Here is a 21888-nt window from a genome sequence, read left to right as displayed (position 1 = left end):
TTTTTTCTTCTGGTCTGTAATGATTTTAATGGTTTCAGGTTCTTTTCTCAGAATTGAGCTACAGTAATAGTATGCTTCTTTGTGTTGTTGCCTACAGGAGCCACTGCTTGTGTTGAATTGAAGAGATTTGAAGAAGCAATCACTTGGTGTGATAAGGGACTGGCTGTATCCTTTGAAGGAATCTTTCATTTTTAACCGTGGGTATAATGGAAAAAGTTTTCATAATTTGATGTTTCAAGGGAGAAAATACAAAGAAGGGTATTAATTATGATGGGAACTTGTCAGCTCATATACTTTAAGTGTGTGTGATTGAAAACATAGGAGAAGTTATTACCTCATGACTTATTAATGAAATTACTCCTTTTAGCCAATTTAACTTAGTTCTGATCCATGCCAATAACTGGTACATTAGTTTCAATAACCCTTTAATTTCCCAGACCAAATTTGTAATTATCCTTACTGTCAACCATACAATTCTTGTAATCTTAGTACAGAGAATTCAGTATTGCATCAACTAACTATTTTCAAATTGATATATTTTTTTTAACTCTCAACACTTATCTGATTGATATTGTATTGCTATTGTAAGGAGAAATTCTCTTTTGGTCACTCACGGGAGTTAAAGGGTAAGAAGACTAAAATTTATCCAGTTTATACATAGTACTTGGGTAGATGATCTCTCTAAAACAAGCCAGAACAAAAAGCTCGGTAATGTTTACATATCTTCTGCAGATTTTCTTGCCTTCGACCTTTTTCCACTGCTTAGAGACTCGGAAACTTTCGTCCTGCTTTCCTATGGACAAATAAAAATTTTAAAGACCTATATTTATGTTGTAGACTCATTTCTTCCACTGCTGTAAAACATTTGTCTGATGTAAAAGCTATATTAATTTAAAAATTGAGCAAGTGCTGCTCAGTTTTTGGAAACTAAGGATTAAATCTAGGTTTTCTCGCGTTAAATTTTGAGGCTGCACAGAGAAAAAACATTTTTTGAAGAGTAGATTTACTTCATAACTGACTTTAAGACTGAATGTTGATAAATCATCTACCTTTGATGCAAAGCTCTCCTAATGGGCTATTTTATAGTTGTGTACTTAGCTGCCAAGCCTTTGATTTGGACTGAGGCTGAAGGTAACCTTGTTGTGATAGAGACCAGTATCTAGAAACGATAATAACAAAGTAGTTTGCATTTAAAAAGCAGCAATGTTTTTATCGTAACAAGGTCACCCTTTATCATCCCTCTTGTTCAGAGGCTTGGGAACCAAGCACGCAAATCTTAAAATGGACTATTAAATATCAATATTATCAAAGACATAATCTTTTTTGTTTTCTCCACATTTTTAACCCTTAACATAAAAAAGATTGTCAAAAACAATAGGATCTTATTGTCATTAAGACTTCAGTCTGTCAGTGAAGTGGGAGATAAGTCCATGGAGGAAAAAGATCCTCTTAGTCATGACCACGGTAGTGCAAGTTCAGGTGATGTCAAGAAAGTCATAGATCTCTATAATCGGGGAGAAGAAGCCATAGAGTACCTCAACCTATATCTTAAAAAAGCTAAAGAAGTAGGAGACAAGCATGGGGAGGGTAAAGCTTATGGCAGTCTTGGCAATGCTTATCACCGTCTGGGTGATTTCAAAAAAGCCAAAGAGTACCACAACCTACATCTTAAAATAGCTAAAGAAGTAGGAGACAAGCATGGGGAGGGTGTTGCTTATGGCAATCTTGGCAATGTTTATTACAGTCTGGGTGATTTCAAAAAAGCCATAGAGTACCACAACCTAGATCTTAAAATAGCTAAAGAAGTAGGAGACAAGCATGGGGTGGGTCGTGCTTATGGCAATCTTGGCAATGCTTATCACCGTCTGGGTGATTTCAAAAAAGCCATAGAGTACCAAAACATAGATCTTAAAATAGCTAAAGAAGTAGGAGACAAGCATGGGGAGGGTAAAGCTTATGGCAGTCTTGGCAATGTTTATCACCGTCTGGGTGATTTCAAAAAAGCCAAAGAGTACCACAACCAACATCTTAAAATAGCTAAAGAAGTAGGAGACAAGCATGGGGAGGGTAAAGCTTATGGCAGTCTTGGCAATGTTTATTGCCTTCTGGGTGATTTCAAAAAAGCCATAGAGTACCACAACCAACATCTTAAAATAGCTAAAGAAGTAGGAGACAAGCATGGGGAGGGTAAAGCTTATGGCAGTCTTGGCAATGTTTATCACCGTCTGGGTGATTTCAAAAAAGCCAAAGAGTACCACAACCAACATCTTAAAATAGCTAAAGAAGTAGGAGACAAGCATGGGGAGGGTAATGCTTATGGCAATCTTGGCAATGCTTATTACAGTCTGGGTGATTTCGGAAAAGCCATGGAGTACCACAACCTACATCTTAAAATAGCTAAAGAAGTAGGAGACAAGCATGGGAGGGGTGGTGCTTATGGCAATCTTGGCAATGCTTATGACAGTCTGGGTGATTTCGAACAAGCCATTAAGTACCACAACCTACATCTTAAAATAGCTAAAGAAATAGGAGACAAGCATGGGGAGGGTAACGCTTATGGCAATCTTGGCAATGCTTATGACAGTCTGGGTGATTTCAAAAAAGCCAAAGAGTACCACAACCTGCATCTTAAAATAGCTAAAGAAGTAGGAGACAAGCATGGGGAGGGTGTTGTTTATGGCAATCTTGGCAATGTTTATTACAGTCTGGGTGATTTCAAAAAAGCCATAGAGTACCACAACCTAGCTCTTAAAATAGCTAAAGAAGTAGGAGACAAGCATGGGGTGGGTCGTGCTTATGGCAATCTTGGCAATGCTTATCACCGTCTGGGTGATTTCAAAAAAGCCATAGAGTACCACAACCTAGATCTTAAAATAGGTAAAGGAGTAGGAGACAAGCATGGGGAGGGTAAAACTTATGGCAATCTTGGCAATGCTTATTACCGTCTGGGTGATTTCAAAAAAGCCATGGAGTACCACAACCTAGATCTTAAAATAGCTAAAGAAGTAGGAGACAAGCATGGGGAGGGTCGTGCTTATGGCAATCTTGGCAATGCTTATGACAGTCTGGGGGACTTCAAAAAAGCCATAGAGTACCACAACCTACATCTTAAAATAGCTAAAGAAGTAGGAAACAAGCATGGGGTGGGTCGTGCTTATGGCAATCTTGGCAATGCTCATAAAAGTCTGGGTGATTCCAAAAAGGCCATAGAGTACCACAACCTACATCTTAAAATAGCTAAAGAAGTAGGAGACAAGCATGGGGAGGGTAACACTTATGGCAGTCTTGGCAATGCTTATCGCCGTCTGTGTGATTTCAAAAAAGCCATAGAGTACCACAACCTACATCTTAAAATAGCTAAAGAAGTAGGAGACAAGCATGGGGAGGGTTATGCTTATGGCAATCTTGGCAATGCTTATCACTGTCTGGGTGATTTCAAAAAAGCCATAGAGTACCACAACCTAGCTCTTAAAATAGCTAAAGAAGTAGGAGACAAGCATGGGGAGGGTAAAGATTATGGCAATCTTGGCCTTGCTTATCACCGTCTGGGTGATTTCAAAAAAGCCATAGAGTACCACAACCTACATCTTAAAATAGCTAAAGAAGTAGGAGACAAGCATGGGGAGGGTAACGCTTATACCAATCTTGGCAATGTTTATGACAGTCTGGATGATTTGGAAAAAGCCATAGAGTACCAAAACCTACATCTTAAAATAGCTAAAGAAGTAGGAGACAAGCATGGGGAGGGTGTTTGTTATTGCAGTCTTGGCAATGCTTATCACGGTCTGGGTGATTTCAAAAAAGCCATAGAGTACTACAACCTACATCTTAAAATAGCTAAAGAAGTAGGAGACAAATCCTTGGAGGCAGAAGCCTACTTTTTATTAGGATGCGTTTTTGAGTTACAAGGTGGACTGCCAAAAGCCGTTGAACATTACCAAGTTAGCATAAACTTATTGAATTCCTTGAGAGTACTTCTAAAATCTAAGGATGAGTGGAAAGTTAATTTTCGAAATCAGCATCAAATGGCATATACGGGTTTGTGGAGAGTTCTCGTAAAACAAGGTAATGTAGATGAAGCCTTATTTGTTGCTGAGAAAGGACGAGCTCAAGCTCTAACCGACCTCATGCAATCCAGTTTTCGTGGTGGAACAAGTCACCACAAGGGAGAAGATGAAGATTGCGCAGTTTTAAAAGACGTTCCATCAAACACTGTCTTTCAGGCAGTGGACGGAGCTAACGTCAATCTTTGGGTTGTGTCCGAAGGAAAACAAGTTCAATTAAGACTAAGTAAACTCAAAGGTTTTGTTTCAGAGAATAGTGGATCTAGCCAGTCCTTTGAGTCGTTCATGCTCGGTGTCTATACACAACTTGGTGTTCGTTCTAATGTGAGATGCGAGAATCGATCTTTAGATGCTTTGAGGGAGGGCCGTTCAAAAGTGGATAAGAAAACCAAAGAAGCCAACCCTCAACCTCACATCCAACAAGACGGATGCTTGAGCACTTTGTATGATATCGTTATGAAGCCGGTGGCTGACTTGCTCCAAGGGGATGAGCTACTCATTATTCCTGATGGACCCCTGTGGATCGCTCCTTATGCTGCATTGAAGGATGGAAATTCTAAATACCTGTGTGAATCGTTCACAATCCGAGTCGCTCCATCGTTAGCAAGTCTTAGACTTATTGCCGATTGCCCAGATGATTATCACAAAAGCAGTGGTGCGTTACTTGTAGGAGATCCGTGGGTATCCGAGGTTACTAACAGCGAGGGAGAGAAAGTCCTCGAGCAGCTTCCGTGTGCTAAAGAAGAAGTAGAAATGATCGGAAAAATTCTGAATATCACGCCAATCACTGGCAGAAAAGCCACGAAACGTGAGGTGTTGAAAAGACTCAGTTCCGTTTCCTTAGTTCACTTTGCGGCACACGGATGTCCGGAAACTGGCGAGATTGCTCTTACACCTGACCTAGACCGAATATCTACTGTGCCTACGGAGAAGGAGGATTACATTTTAACGATTCGAGATGTGCTGCATGTTCAACTTCGTGCCAAACTTGTCGTCCTCAGTTGCTGCCACAGTGGCCGGGGTGAGATCAAGGCTGAAGGTGTGGTTGGCATTGCGCGCGCCTTTGTGGGGGCTGGTGCTCGGTCTGTTGTGGTGTCCCTGTGGGCGATTGATGACGAGGCTACTCTCCAGTTCATGAAATGCTTTTATCAACACCTTGCGGAAGGTAAACCTACAAGCAAGTCACTGAACCTGGCCATGAAAAGCCTCAGAGAATCAGATGAGTTCCACGACATCAAATACTGGGCGCCCTTTTTGTTGATTGGAGATGACCTCACGTTTGATCTGATGGCCAAGGAAAGAGAAAATTTGAATAGAAAATCAAATAAATGATAAAATGTTTTTTTTCATCTCAAAAGAATGAGGTAGGAACTTGGAAGGTTTAAATGTTTCTCTATTTTAAACAATTTTTGGCTATTTTTCTTTACTTTATTTTTTTGTTAAATGGAACTTGAGATGTGCAACTTTACTATGATGAAGAAGTAAACCAGTCTATTTCATTATATTTTGATCAGTGGAATTGTCATTTTTTGTTACCTTAACAAATTTAAATGCTTGCGAAGAGAACGAAATGCAACAAGGCCTCTGTTATGAACGAGGTTTCCATTTCCACCAACATGTCACTCAGCTCTGTTCCTGTATTACAATCAGTTGTATGGAAAATAATTTAAAGGTTATTTCTTTTACCCAACCAGGGGCTTTTCCACCGGATTTTAATTACCTTTATGCTCTAAGCTTTTGATAAGCAAAGAAACAATTCGTCATTTGCAAAAGTTGGCGAATTTTTATTTCCAAAACTTTAATTGAATATGTATGTGAATTGAATATGTGAATTGATCTTAGACCGTTTTCTACATCATAAATTACTTTGTTACAATTTACCTTCATATTTACAAAAAAATTGATTACCATTTTCAACTCAATCCATTTTAATGCAATCTAATTCTGTCAGTGCCAAGATTGCCATTCTAAGCTTAATTTGAAGAAGTAAACATCAGAGATGATGTTATTAAATTTACTAACCATATGTTAGAGACATTACACCTACTTTTAGGGGTGTAGCCAGCCTCTAGTCCCGTAGGCCCGGCCTACAATTGTTTTCTGCCCGCTTGACTTTTACTAAAAGATAATATGACTCTTGCAAATGTTGAAACAAAAATTGAAATTTGTTAGGGAAGAGGCTTACAATTAGTCAAAAAGCTGGCTACAACCCTGTTTTCAATCAAACGAGTCTGACCAATTTTTGTCCGTTTTACCAAACACTGATCCGTTCGTTTTAAAGAACGACGACAGAGAGGCTAAAAATTGTCCATGTAATCTAAACTAGGAAAGAGGGACGCAGAGTTCACTATAATTAAAGTTTCCATAGGTGTGAATTTTAATGTATGTGACATGGAATTTGTTGTTTCTAGTAGGACAATATTTACGCTTATAAATGAGAGAAGCAGTTAACGTAAGCCATGTAGTCCTCAATGGGAATTATTTTGGTAAAAAGGCTCATTAATTAATGTAAACCTAGTGCGTAGTTGAAAAGGTTCAGGGCTTCAGGATAAAACTTCTAATTGTTGAAAATCACCTCTTCAAAATTTTTCATCGCTTTAAATGTCCCTCAGCATGATTTGAAGATGTCAGATAATATCTTTGTTAGGTTTAAGAATTTATAGTTTGGTATTTAGAGCACACTTTGTAATTAGAACCCGTTATGTGGTCAAAAGTTTTAAGATATACTGTATCAATGCTGTTTTAGAAGAAAGCTTTGTAAAATAAATCTTAGTTTTGCAGATTATTGTAACTACCATTGGTAAATGCTGGTATAAAATGTAATAGTTAACCTCACACTTGGTTCAATATAACTAGGGTTTTAAAGACATGCTGGGACAGTTTTAACTAAACATGGTTTGTATAATGTCAGTGTATTTCGTGCGAAGTGTTTTGAAGCTATTTTATTTTAAGTTGAAGATAATTGTTCATTTATCTTAGTTTGTATTGATTAACTCACGAACTCCCAAGTTCTGAAGAAAAATTCTCCCAACTGATAAGAATGTGTTTCTCTTTGCTGTCGCTTGTTCCGAGAATTCGATGTAACATTACGTTTCTAGTAAAAGATTATCCTCCAGTTTGGATTTTCTCTAATTGTTATTGACACCATGTTTGTCGGTGTATTAATACCGTGAGGAGAATTTAAATTATGATCAGTCTTGGGAGTAAATGGGTTCATTTTAGCGTCTCCGTTTAGCGCGTATTTTACTTAATGCCTTGAACGATTTAATGCAGTTTCTATTGTGCTTTTTTTTTTACTTCTTTGTGTAAAAGAAATATGGAGTGTATAAAATACAAAAACGGCGTTGATTTACAGTGTCTGTCTCCATGTTCTTAGGATGCACGTAAGATGTAGAGAAAGCAGATCCTATGAGGACTTCAATGCTTGTTTTGACCCGCGCGCCAGGTTGATAATGTGTGCAGCTAACAGTGTACTAACATTCCATATTTCAAACTCCCGCCCACTTAACAAAAGCGTGTCATCTCTTCGATTGTATCTCTTTCACTGTCTATCGTTCTCCGTATTGCCACACGATTTTGAACGCCGACGGACGTGTTCATACTGTTACATGTGTGCGCCTTTTTTTATCTTTTTCCTCACACAAATTTTTACACCTTTTCACATTTGCGCATCCCTTCCTCTGGTTCCTTCCTTTTTTTTCATTGCAATTTTTCTTTATTCCCATCTTTACGCGCACCTCTTTTATCCTCAACTTTATTCTTCCGCGCGCTTCATAGGACGGGACTATCTCCTTGTCTGTTTCAATTTTCACTCGTCTCAATCTTCGCGCAACGTCTGGCTTCTTACAACTCATATACCTCGTTACTCTCCCAGAGTAGTTGCTATTATGTTTATTTTGTCCACTTTACGATGGTGTCCTCTTAAAGTCATCTCTAGTGAAATCTCAGTTTTCCTTTCGATTGATTCCTAGTCCACAGGGTGCCAGTGCTTGCTCTCCTCAGTCCTCTCATCATAATAGCAGTTATAAAGCGGAAGAGCTCCCTTCAAGTCTCGACCACATAATCGGTGCATTTTGTTGGAAACGAGTCCCTCAATGTCCAAATTAAGGCTTCTTCTATCATCTGATTGGGAATGGGTCAAACTCTCGCCCAGGGTCCACCTACATTGCGAATTCAAGATGGCGGCAGGCCAATCCACATTGTACCGTTGCATTGTCCTCTTATTGCAGATATGTCCTCTGACGTAATGTGATACAGTGGCCAATCATATCCTGTGATCTATCGAGCGACACGCGGCTCGGGACTGGTTAAGAGACTTCGTTGTAGTAATGTTTTCAAGCAAAAGTACTCATTCAAGGGGGGTCGGGATAAGTGGAAAATTTGACCAGTATTTTCCGGTAACTGATCTCAAGAAAACATGCTGTTCGCATGATCATTGCGAACCGGATTATTGGCCTCTCATATTATTTTCTTTGAAGTTCTATCGTTCCTTCGTTAGCGCCGTGTGATCGCATCGTTGTTATAACCTAAACGTGGAAGAATAACTACTGAGCTACGTAAATAACAAAGCGACTTTCGACCAAAGGATGCCTTATTGTTCACGCTTTATTTGCAGTCTTGATTTATTTACTGTCTTCATTGTTCGACTTGCGACTCCACTGACAACATTTTACCCACAAGCTGAGACAAAAGCACAATGTGGCGTCATATAACAATTGTTTTATTTTCTTTAATAGTTGAAGATCATAGATTATGGTTCGTTAAAAAATTCATAAAATTATATATTTTTGACGCTTCGCTGATCTGTCGGAGGTGAGATCGACTGAGAGGTCAAAGTTGTGATAATTTGTCTGCGTCACGAAGTCTTCCTTCAATCACAGAAGTTGGCCTTCAGTTTTTTATTTTGAATATTGTAGGTTTTTGCTATATCGCACCGAGCCCTCCGTAAAAATTTGAAGTAGTAGATTGTGATGTGATTTTATTGCAGTTCCGCTGATTTTAGCTATTCTTTTTTTTAGTACTGTTTCTAAATTATCGTTGGATTTATTGCACTTTTGGGTGGATTTGTCTTAATTTACCCCGTTTACGACAAATTCACACAATGATCAAATCGAAAATCGGGGTAAAGATGGCTATGGCAAGTCAGTAGGATTTATTCCACGTAAAGGATGAATTTACCCCGTTTTTCTAGAATTCGCTGATCAAATGGAAAATCTGGGTAAAGATGGCATATGGGAACTTAGCGTGTTAGCCACTTGCGGATGAATTCGAAGTTTTGTCAAATTCACTGAAAAAAAAGGAAATTCGAGGTAAAGATAACATATGGGAACTTCGGGTATTATTCCCTTGTAACATGAATGCTCAGAATTTACCCCGTTTTTCTCGAATTCACTGATCAAATGGAAAATCGGGGTAAAGATGGCATATGGGAACTTAGCGTGTTAGCCACTTGCGGATGAATTTGCAGAATTAATCCCGTTTCTCTAGAATTCATTGAAAAAAAAAAAAAGGAAAATCGGGTTGAAGATTGGATATGGCAACTTGGGATCTATTCCATTTGGAGGATGAATTCTTAGATTTTACTCCGTTTTTCTAGAATTTGTCAAAAAAAAGGAAAATCGGAGTAAAGATGGCATATGGGAAATTAGCGTGTTAGCCACTTGTAGCATGAATTCTCAGAATTTACCTCGTTTTTCTAAAATTCACTGATCAAATGGAAAATCGGGGTGAAGATGGCATATGCGAACTTAGCGTGTTAGCCACTTGCGGGCCGAATTCTCAAAATTCATCCCGTTTTTCTAGAATTTATTGCAAAAAAAAATGGAAAATCGGGTTAAAGATTGCATTTGGCACCCTAGGATGATCTAGGATCTATCCCACTTGTAGGACGAATTCTCAGAATTTACCCCGCTTTTCTAGAATTCACCAAAACACTTTTCTTAAAATTTGTAATTTTTCCTATCTTTTATTTTTAACTAAGACAAGCCAGCCGCACAAAGAAACACTTCTTGTAGTTGTAAGTTTCTCGTTTATCTCGGACGCGTTTCGTCTCTAATTGAAACTTCTTTACGGAGTGATTACAGTTAAAGAGGAACAGTATATTATATAGCACATTGGTGTGCCTAAGTTTTGAATTTCCATGGAAGTTAATGAAGAAATGCAAAATGGTTTCCGTGTTTACATAGCCTGATGTAAACACGCGTGAGGTTGGGAGAACACGAGATAAGCGTGGGAAACCACGTCGTGAAGCAGAGTGGTTTCCAGCTTATCGAGTGTTCTCCCAACCTCCCAAGTGTTTACATCAGGCAATGTAAACACGGAAACCATTTTACATTTCTTTTATAAAATAACTAATGAAAGAGGAACGAAAACCGTGTTTACATACGCTCATGTAAAATGGTTTTATGGCCAATCAGAGCGCGCGTACTATTTGAATTATTTTATAATAATAACTGAAAGAAAAAAAAAACACCTAAATACATATTAAGTTATTGCGTACTGCTTTATTTTGGGGGGCTAACGATTCGCACTAATCGTAGAATTCACCGCTGAAAAAAAGAAATGGAAAATCGGGGGTAAAGATGGCATATGGGAACTACGGGTATTATCCGCTTGTAGCATGAATTCTCAGATTTTACCCTGTTTTTCTGGATTTAATTCATTTAAAAAAAGGAAAATCAGGAAATATTTGACACGACAACGTAGGTTATATTCCACTTGTGGGATGACTGCTAAGAATTTACCTCGGTTCTCCAGAATTCACTAAAAAATGAAAATCGGAGCAAAGATGGCATTTGGAAACTTCGGGTATTATCCACTTGTAGCATGTATTCTCAGAGTTTACCCTCGTTTTCTGGAATGAATTCATTAGGAAATGGAAAATCGGGGTAAAGATTGGATATGACAACTTGGGATATGTTCCACTTACGGTATGAATTCTCATAACTTACCCCGTTTTTCTGGAATTCATTGCAATAAAAATAGAGGATCGGGTTTAAGATCGGATATGGAAACTTAAAATTTATTCCACTTTTGGGATGAATTCTCAGAATTTACCCCGTTTTTCTGGAATTAATTAGAAAAAAACGGAAAATCAGGGATGTCCCGAGTTATATTTTATTCCAATTTTAAGATGAATGGACACAATTTAGCCTGTTTTCAGAAAAATACGAGATGGCTTATCGTAATTAAACATAAGCAAAGCGCGCGTATCAAGCGCAAAAATAATAAATTGATGTTATGTTTCACCACTGTGATGTTCTGATTGTTGAGAAGGGTCTGCATATATTACCCACGCCCTTGGAATTTAAGTCAATTTAGCGTTAAAAATGTTTTCAGGCAATGGGAAATTTTCCCAGAAGTTGCTGTATACGCAGATGCATGTGCATATATCGACGGCAAACTATTGATTTATCTTTGCTTGACAAGCAAAGTGAACATCTACGTAGAGGCCTACGGGTACTATGCACCGTCAGATAAAACATCGTAACAGAATAATTGAAGGGTTGAGTGCAAAAGAAGCCATTCCAAAACAATCTCATTCAAGATAGACATCTAACCAAAAAGTGGGATGCCTATACGAGAAAAGAAAAGAAAACCAAACTCAGGTAATTCAGGTTTAATCAAATTTTCAACAGATGACAATATTAACAAGCATTACTTTCTTGTCATTATTAACATGCATCACGAACGACAATTGAGCAATAACTATTATTCATGCTAATGCTAAGTCAAAGCTTTGTCACAGTTTATTTCTAAACAAGATATTGTAGATGAAGATAAAGAGTGATTTTATCCAACCGGTCAAATTGGTCATAAACTACTGTGCATTACAAACATTTTTGGTTTATGTCATGTTTTCCATACACAATACGGGGTGATCCAACAATCAAACATGCGTGCTGGTGTCATACATACTGTTTCATGGGTTCATTAAAATCACTCTAGTTGTTCCTTTTTAAATGTTTCATATAAATTTTGGTTACCTTTATTCTGCTACTGTATGATGTCCTTTGTTGACAAATTCTCTTGATAAGTAGGATACACTGTAAGTGTATGGAACAAATAAACACTTTTTGTGTCATTCAGGCAGCGGTGATTGGTGCTAAATATTTTTTCTAATTACCGGGTGCACTAGCGAACCATAATTAATCTAACTCAAAATTCAAGCCTAAATTGCTCATGTAACGAAAAAAAATGGATAGTTAAAAAAAAAAAAGAATTCCTCCAGTTGTACTTGAGCATGCAACACTTCTATGGTCAACATCTTCAGTACAAATAATTCAAGCAAATAACTTCAGGTGAAATAGTGATTTTTCGGAATTTGTGAAATATAAAGTAGACCACAGTGCACTAATATACAATAAATCCATTCTATCTTTTATTTACTTGCAACTATTTGGCTCTAATTGTTCAATACTATTTCACTGATTATAGAAAGTAACTCTTTCTGTCCTTCCAATTTGCCCTTATATCCTTTTGAATAAAATAAAGCAGTTGACACCAGATTGAGGAGTCAAGGCTATTTTATTCACCCATTCATTCATAATTGTTGGTAAGATTTCTTTTTTTATATGGGTTGCTGTAAATGTCAAGGTTTTAAATAAATTCTTTGCAATTTAAATGTTTGTATTTTTTTTTTAACATGTTACTGCTCTGGAAATGCACTTGATGTGAAACTCTAACAATTCCAAAGGAGGTTTTGTAGACAAATTCATGGGTCTGGTGTGAACATGCTTAACATGTTGATGGCCATGTCTAGGTACTATTCACAATTTGGAGCAGGGGAATTTTGGATATAACTTGAATTAAGCAATTGCTTCAAAACCCAGTCAAAACTGTTCAAGTGAACACATGACCCATCAGATGTTTAACCCTTTCACTCCCACAAGTGACCAAGACAGAATTTCTCCTTACAATATCAATACAATATCAAGCAGGCAGGTAATGAGAATAGAGAAGAAAATCAATTATGGGATTATTAGTTGATCCAATACCAAATTCTCTGAACTAACATCATAAGAATTGTGTGGCAGATAGTGAGGAGAATTACTAATTAGATCTTGGGAGTGAAAGGGTTAATTATTAGTATTATTTTGTGCCAAATAGCTTGCCTTACAGATTTTGTTTAAAATTAAAAAAAGTATTTCTCCTCAAGTTGCCTCCATTTCCAGTCTCTCCACATTTCATAATGATGGCAGAACATCTCTGCATACTATAAAATAATGAAAATAATAATGATATTCCTCTAAACTACTTAACATGTTACAAGAACATCTTTGTATAGTATACAATAATGATAATAATAATAATAATAATAATAATAATATTAAATAATAATAATCATAACAATAATGATAAAGTAAGAGAAAACCTAAACAGTAGAAAACCATAAATCACTCACAAATTCTGCATACCTAATAAGCAGTATCTTTGGGAGGCTTGAGGAGCTCATACAGGACAAAATCTTTATCATCTGGTTCACTGGCTGTAAAAAAGCACACAATGCTTTCATTAGCAAATAACAAAAAACAAAAAGGTTTATATAGATGAATAGTTATGGAACAATATAGCAAAAAACTCATTTTACAAAATCAAAGAGACAAAGAGTGAAAATGGTCAACATATTAATTACCTTGAATACTGTTTTCATTTGACAACTCTGTGTCTGTCCAATTGTTTAATGTCTAATGAGGGAAGAAGAGGGGGGAGAGGAGGGGTAAGAGGAGGGAGGAGAGGAGGAGGAGAGGAGGGGTAAGAGGAGGGAGGAGAGGAGGAGGAGAGGAGGGGTAAGAGGAGGGAGGAGAGGAGGAGAGGAGGGGAAAGAGGAGGGAGGAGAGGAGGAGAGGAGGGGGAAGAGGAGGGAGGAGAGGAGGAGAGGAGGGGGAAGAGGAGGGAGGAGAGGAGGAGAGGAGGAGAGGAGGGGGAGAGGAGGGGTAAGAGGAGGGAGGAGAGGAGGGGAAGAGGAGAGGGGAGATGAGGGAGAGAGGAGGGGTAAGAGGAGGGAGGAGAGGAGGGGGAGAGGAGGGGAGAGGAGGGGGAGAGGAGGGGTAGGAGGAGGGAGGAGAGGAGGGGGAGAGGAGGGGTAAGAGGAGGGAGGAAAGGAGGGGGAGAGGAGGGAGGAGAGGAGGGGTAGAGGAGGGGGAAGGGAGGGAGGAGGGAAAGGGGAAGAGGAGGGGAAGAGGAGGGGGGAGAGGAAGGGGAAACAAATGGATCATCTTCCATATCTTCATAATTCTCCTCAAAATCCCCTGATTCATACTTACCAAGAAAAGCAACACCAAAACCAGCAGAAACCTCTTCCATGGTTTTTTTAGGACTCACTCCTGTTCTGCATTTATTGATTCCATCTTCACCTATTCTTGCACTGCTGTCTTCACCAGCACAATGCACAAAACAGTATCTGCCAGTTCATCATGAACATATTTCTGGCATCTATTGAAGCTACAATCTGCTAAATAAAAATAAAGTTCTTGTGAATAAGTAATAGCTATATAAGATTGCTACCTTAAACATACATTTATTGATAAACCCTTTACACCCTGACATCAGTTTGCATATTCTCCATACTGTTCTCTATACATTTCCTAAGATGCTGATGAGGAGAATTTGTTTAAAAATCAAGAGCTTTATAAGTTGTTGGTCATATCCTTGATTCTTGTAACTTTAATGCTTGAATCAGGGGTGATATTGTATGGAGAAATTAGAAGCTGGTCACTCTCAGGGGTTAAAGGGTTAAGATTTTTTCTTTCATTAATGTATTGCAAACTGTACATCACTGGTAAAACAGATCCTATTTAATGGCTCTGTGATGACCTCTCTACAAGTAACTGGAATTGAGGCAATAGAAAATATTTTTGCATGCTCAGTGTATTGTAGCATGATAGTATTTAAAAGTTTCCTGTTTCTAAATTCCAGCAGTGGATAACTCTTGTATTCCAGCACTGTTATTTTCCAGCCCCTCTCAGCTGTTCTCAGTTTCTCAGCAGGAGTTAACTGTTGTATTCCAGTACTGTTAATTTCAAGCCCCACACAGCTTTTCTGAGATTACCAGCAAGGAATAAATATTCTTTTCCAGTACTTACTTGTATTTTCCAGCCCCTGTAAGCTGTTCTGTCTTTTCTGTTTTCCAGCTGGAGGTAACTGTTATTTCTAAGCACAATTATTTTCTAGCCTTTCTAGGCTGATTGGAGTTTTCCTGCTCAAGTTAACTGATATTTTCCATAAAAACTGAATAATGTACATAAAGACCCAGGCATGAAGCGAAGAAACTTTCCTTGGAAACCTTGGAAACAAGACAATAATGTTTTTAATTGCTCAGATCAATACTAAAAAATTTAATTGTTTGTTGAAAACAATGATATGTAATGTTATATAATGTTAAATGTTACATGATATTGGAAATATCAAGGCCAACAGTAATTTTTTGAACATAAAAATTTAATAAATTGATACCTGTGGAGTATGTAGCATCACTTATGACTGAGACAAGAATGTGCTTTTAAATCATACCTGAATAATGTCTGTGTAAAATTTGAGCTCAAATGTAGTATTTTTAACTTATAAACCTACTCCTGGTAAGTGGCCCTGGCAACCTATCTTTACATGTAACTGCCAATAAAATAACCCTCCATTTTTATAAAGATCTGAGTAAGCTTTTAAGGCCTTCCTATCATTTTTTTAAAGCATGGCCTCGCAAACTTTTTCTTTTAGCTCCACTGATAAAAAAAAAACATTTAGGGAAAGTCATCTCATCGACAAGCACAACTAGTGCTTAAATACTCAGTTGGCAATTGACTGAGACACCATTAGCACCACAATAAAAAAAGCAAGAACCCTCAACTGGCTGAAACTTGCATCATTTAGTTTCATACTATTCTTCCTGCATTTCCTGATACATTAACCTCTATTTAGTGGACACCTCTTTAACACAGAACCAGGGAAGGTTCCCCGAGTGGTTACCTTTGATACTTTTATATCTATAAAAGTAATAGCTTTCAATGCAGTTTAAAGTGATTTAATATTTTAAATACAGTTAACTTCTCCACTTATCACACAACAGCTGTGCAAAACATGTCAACTGTAAATAACAAACATGGAGAGTTACAAATTACTTTCAGTACTTTAGAGAGCAAGTAATGTGTTCCTTACCATCATTTTTCTGTATTTTATTTCCATTTACAGAGTCAAGTGGCTGTAACGAAAAAAAAAAAATTCAAACAGTTTTACATGTAGTTTAGTCATTAACATAGAATTAAAGAAATACTCTCACTTACGAGCAGAGATTGTCAGTAAGCGTCTTTTATTTTGACCTCCAGAACAGTTTTGATACCAAAGGTACCTTCCCAGTGTTCAAAAGGAAAACATCATTACCTGATTCATCACAGTGATCTGAATAAAGAAATATTGAAAACTCCTTTCAGAAAAGATTATCATACCACTATTAAGACTTACTTTCTTAAACTACATGAACCAAACACTCATGCCCTTGGAATTTCAATCACTCACCACTTTTTGTGAAGAAAGAGCTGACATCATATTAATCACAAGTAAGAGGAGATTGTTCAAAAGTAGTGTGATGTACCTGTGACCTGTGAGTCTGCATGGTTGAAAAATTTTGTTTAATACTGACATTTTCTTTTTAATTCAACTGTAGTTAATTAATCAGAAGAAATCCTTAAATTAATTATACATTAATTATCTCAACCCAGACAATCACACAACTTTTCACACACCTTGCAGTTGAAGTCTCATGCAATACAAAATGGTTAACATCAAAAAAAACCTTTCACCTTTAGGTATTGTATCTATCATTCATAGGAAAATGCTCATCAGATACAAGAGCTTACTGTCAGTAAAACCCTGAGCATGATAGAATGTTATTGCCTTAATTTCTTCACCACAAATAAAGTTACATTTTACAAGTTACCTTTCTCAGTATCCTCTGTTGTTGGCATAACTGCTGAAGACTTTTGTCGCCATCTGAACCAGCAGGATTTCTATTCAAGAATAAAATCATTTAATCATTAATCAATTATCAGCCCATGTTGATTGAACTTCTTAACCACTGTCTTGATTGTTAAACAGGTTAACTGTCTACATTATTTATTCTATATTACACATTTTCCTTCTTATAAGCCAAGGGTGACTGTTGATGTGCCCACTGATAATTTAGTTTTGATTTCATTTAGTTTAGTTTTTAGTTATCCTAAGGAAAATCAACAGCCACCACTTGGCAAAGGACACTCTTACATCATCTTTTGGCAAATGAAGGTGAAAATAAAATCAATTAAATTTAATGAATGAATAAATCAACATTACATAAATCAAAGGTTCTTTTATACCAAATGGAAGTTCCATTGAACTTTCTACTTACAATCTTCTTTCCACTAGGCTCAGATGATGATGAGGACTGGGGAGGTTGATGAATAGGGGGGTCAGAGCTTTCCTGAACAGGCACTATGAAGAGGTCAAATGGTTGACAATTTGAATGTTTATTTTTATGTTTAGTAGATATGTAAACATTCACAGAAAATTCCTTGATTATTCCCCATGACAGAACATCAACTAATTTTCACTCATGGCGAGGTTTATACTGAGTCTACAAATGCATAATAATTGTAAATGACTCTTTCTTCAGCTTAACCCTATTTAACATCTTACTTCTGCCTGTGATATTCACACATCATCTGGCAAACATATAGTGAGAATACCCAAACTTATCTGGTAGAACTTTTTACCTTGAAATTTGGGGCATCATTAGCAATTGATGGTGGCATCAAGTGCTGGTGATGCCTCATATTTCTGAGCTGGAAATTGGAGCTCCTTCTTCAGGCCCAAAGACTGCGGTGAGACAAAAAGTTTACTATCCTAAGTAAGTATAGATTGGGACAATAGTCCACCTGGGTTACAAAAGGCTAATGGCAGCCATGGCTGAACTTATTGCACTAGAGCATACTCATGAAACAGCAGTAATTACCTTCTTGACTGGGGGCATGGACTGGAGTTCCTCCCACAGGCTCACAGACTGCAGTAACACTCTCACTTGGTGTCACTTCACTTTAGGATGATGTCAAAATTCCACACACATTTAACGATGATGCACTACCATTACCAAAATCTTTCTCTGACTGTTTAGTGTTGCTTGATACCCTTACAACAATGTCCTGCAAGCTTGATGTGGCTGCTTCTATTATGCTTCCAATGTAAAGGTCAAGCTGCTGTTCATTGATTTTCATTGGCTCCCTAGAACTGGTAGTAGCATTCTGAAAGTAATAAATCATTATAATTATTTCTTAGCTGAAAAACTGTGAAAGAGAAAAGTATAAATAAACTTCCTATTTGCTGTTATAATATTAATGACAATGATTAGTAAAAAAGGCATTTACATGTTATGATTAATTCTTTTGATACAAATTGTTCCTGAAGCACAGCATGCACTACACTTGTTTGAAACCCCATTTGAAGCCAGCTGGTGCATACATAATTCTACATTTAAACTCAAGAACCTGGTACTTAATAGGCTCCTAGCTTTAAGGCAGCTAATGCATCAGGTTTAAAATGAAAAAAATTAAATTTTTTTTACATATTTAAAAGGAGAAAAGTCACTTAAGAAAAGTAAAGTAGAAACTATTACCCTGGTCTTGATCCCTTTAGAGGTTCAAGTAGTTCATGTATGATATACACACTAAATCTTAATTCTTTAGAGTTCTGTCACAATATACAGACTGGTAAACCAAAAGCTGGTAAATCCTTATAGGTTTATGCATAGTAGACTCAAAGAGATTTGATAAACAGGGTTTGAAAATAAGGAGAATCTATTGTACTTTAGACAAGGTTAGTTAGTTTCCAATTGGGAAATGTTGAAAATAAGTTAAAAAAGGGCGCCATTGCAATATGTAACATAATCCAAATGCGCTCTTTCTTAAAAAAAGGCAGACTATTGCATTTCTATGACAATGAGACCCTCACCATATAAATTGAGTGTCAAGCAATTCGACAAAGAAACGGCCGCCATACCAAAGTGAACGTTTGAAGAAAATGAACGAGCAGCTGAAGATTGCTTTCCTCTCTATCGATCACTAAGAGTTCTCCTTCACGTTTTTGGACAGAGATACTCTGTCCAATACTCTCTAATACTCTCCTTTCATAACGTCTGCCAGACGATCGATTGGGATCGTTAAGAGAAGTTCGCCATGTTTTGGCTTTAAATTTATTCCCTGCCCCTCCCCTGTAAAGACGGTGTTTTGACTCGTAACCAGGGTCCACGCCGTGCCCTGACACTTTTCTTGAGAAGATACCTTTAAAGCCAAGGGTGGCGATCCCCAAAAATTGAAAAAGTTATTTCAAACAAAAAGAATGACGAATGAGATTAGTAATTCAGTATAAACGAAACCTCGCTGGTAAATAAGTCTTTCTCCAACCTGTAAGCGCGCGCAAAAATACCGTGCTATTGCACGAATACGAAAAACCCTTGTTCAGAAATTCCAACTTGCAATGTTTTCCATATTACTATGTTGTCTTGAAAATATTTCGTTTTGTGCCTATCCCTTGTCCGCACCTACCTGGTATCCTTTCCACTTGCTACAGTCTGAGATTCTTGATAACTCTGCTCCTAAATGAAGCGCGCGCATTTTATTCTTATTTCACGCGTGAAAAGATCCACTTGCCGCGACAAAATCTTTCCGAATTCTCATTGTTCCTAACCACACAAAACGCTGAAAGATCGAAACCTAGTCAGATTTGTTCTTACCATGCGCCATTTTGGACTACCAACAAGTCCACCCGGAGCGGTGCTATTCCGTCGATCTCTAAGGCTGTTGTTGTTGTTGTTGCCATGGTTGTGTTGTTGCTTTATTCGTACAAAAGACGTATTTTGATTATCTCAGACCTGTGCATCTTGATTTGGCAGACTTTTATGTAACAGCCGTCAATTCGATGTCAATTCCACGTTTTATTCGATCCGATCAACTACGCTCAGCACACCGTTCGAATACAATACCGTACAAGAAATCCTTACAAACAAGCAATTGTCTCTATCCGTAACCTTGAAAACTGCTGAAATATCCGTAATGCTTCCGTAATGTTCTATTCCTTCGATGTGAGACTAGTTAAACGATCCTTATCCGAGAAATAAAGGCGAAAATAACAAGCGATAAAAGCACATATATGCCGAGGTTTGACCCAGTGTCGAATGACAACACCTCGGCGCAGACTGGGTCTAGTGCACAGGACACCTAGCATTTACATTTATGTTTATTAGTTGGCGGTAGCTGTCAATAAGTAAGAATAGGATTTCCTTGCGCTTGCTTTGGTACCCGCCCTTTGGAGTTTTTTTTGGTCCCTAGCTCCGTTTTTTTTTTCCATGCTCCACGTTCATTTCAAACGGTGTCACTTTTCATTTGAGTTTTGGGGATATGAGTCCAATCGAAAAACAACAGTGAAAACATTTGCGTGATGTATAGAAATTGTTTAATGAGAGGCTAAGTGATCGCAAAAGTCACATTACAAACATCGTGCAAAATGTTGATTTTGTATATTATATATTATATATTATTATATATTATTTCTGCTTTATTATTACTTTTAGCTAACCCTTTCCCATTATTTAGTTATGTATTCTTGGCGTCAAATTTCCTTGCGTTTACATCTGGTCCTTCATTTCCTACGCTTTGTCTCTTCGCTTCCTCTTCCAACACCGCGAAAATTTAGCACAGACTTCTCGCAAATAAAGGGTTCTGGATAGAAGAATGAGAAAGATCGGGAGCTTTCTAGGAAATGACGAAAAGAACGCGTCCTCCCGCAAGAAAACCAAGTCTTCAAGCAAGCTGTTTCGTCGTTGATACTTAGTTTGCTTGCGAACATGTGAAAACGAGAGAAACATATAAGTGTTAAGTTCTGCTTCGTACGAAGCATGAAACCACTTAGCTATAAATTAACGAACATTCCTCGCCAAAAGTAAGCCTCGCTCATCGGACCTGTGAATGATACAAAAGAGATGATATTAAACCTTTGACCACAAGCAGTGACCATTAAGTAATTTTTGGCCACAAGTTCATTACACAGTTTGTCGGACAGGCAATGAAAAGACAAAAAGTGATTAAACTGGATTGAAGCTTTGATATCACAACACTGATTGTCGATATCAAAAAACATGGAAATATATATAGAGCACCAGATCCATTTCCAGATGCAAAGGGGTGAGTACGTAGCTTCAAAAAACTGGAATGGTTTCTAAAAAGTATTTCACTTTGAATATCATGGTTCATTTTACCCAATCCGTAAAACATTCAACGAGGTGGCTCTTCTTGTCCACTGACACAAATTGTCAATAAACAATGCAGGTAAACGTAGAGTTTAACTATCTCAATTGGCCGGAGGCAAACCAATCGGCTATAGGCAAAGTGCATCCAAGGAGTTGAGCTCGAGCAATCGAGAACAAATCCAGTAAATTGCAGAGCAAAGGACTCTAACCTGGAACCTAGCCCTTTAATCACTCGGTCACACAAGATCAACGCTGTTATTTCTGTGCACGCCCTCTAGTATCAGGCTTCAGGAGTTTTGTGTTTCATTTCACGTCATTTTTCACCTCAAGCGAAAGCCAGATATTTTGTATTGTACTGTTTTGTTTTTCTTCCCACCTACCCTCCCACCCTCGGTGATTTTACGTGATGTCATAGGGTGGCAGAGAGGTTTACACATCATTGGCTGTTGTTTACTTTTCGTTCGTATTCTTAGCTTCTCTCTGTGCCGAAAAGCGATTTTTGTTTTATTTGTGTCAGGGAGCGTAGTTAGGGATTAAGTTTCCTTTGGGAAAGGCTTTTCA

General features: G+C 37.7%; 2 protein-coding genes and 1 long non-coding RNA gene across 3 annotated transcripts in view; 1 reads left to right on the top strand and 2 right to left on the bottom strand.

Moving 5' to 3' along the window:
- Nucleotides 1–20234, bottom strand: part of LOC131783675 (uncharacterized) — a 205270-nt gene extending 185036 nt beyond the window's left edge. The window contains exons 1-5 of the mRNA XM_066160032.1: nt 19816–20234; nt 18043–18328; nt 17804–17906; nt 17440–17522; nt 16993–17062 (exon numbers count right to left, since the gene is read on the bottom strand). Coding sequence (XP_066016129.1) covers nt 16993–17062; nt 17440–17522; nt 17804–17863 — 213 coding nt within the window. The 5' untranslated portion in view covers nt 17864–17906; nt 18043–18328; nt 19816–20234. The remainder of the gene's footprint in view (nt 1–16992; nt 17063–17439; nt 17523–17803; nt 17907–18042; nt 18329–19815) is intronic.
- LOC136277801 (tetratricopeptide repeat protein 28-like) lies at nt 1379–5396 on the top strand. Its single transcript, XM_066160500.1, has one exon. The coding sequence runs from the start codon at nt 1431–1433 to the stop codon at nt 5394–5396; it is 3966 nt and encodes a 1321-aa protein (XP_066016597.1). The 5' UTR covers nt 1379–1430.
- On the bottom strand, nt 11675–16634 carry LOC136277915 (uncharacterized). Its single transcript, XR_010716087.1, has 7 exons — nt 16572–16634; nt 16340–16454; nt 16215–16257; nt 15149–15348; nt 14330–14517; nt 13481–13551; nt 11675–13278 (listed from the first exon to the last, which is right to left on the bottom strand). It is a non-coding gene; the product is annotated as an uncharacterized lncRNA (long non-coding RNA).
- Nucleotides 20235–21888: the final 1654 nt, after the last annotated feature.

The sequence above is a fragment of the Pocillopora verrucosa genome, chromosome 13 (genome assembly GCF_036669915.1).
Source record: "Pocillopora verrucosa isolate sample1 chromosome 13, ASM3666991v2, whole genome shotgun sequence".
In the NCBI taxonomy this organism is placed as follows: Eukaryota; Metazoa; Cnidaria; class Anthozoa; order Scleractinia; family Pocilloporidae; genus Pocillopora; species Pocillopora verrucosa.
This window is presented reverse-complemented; position numbering and strand designations above follow the sequence as displayed.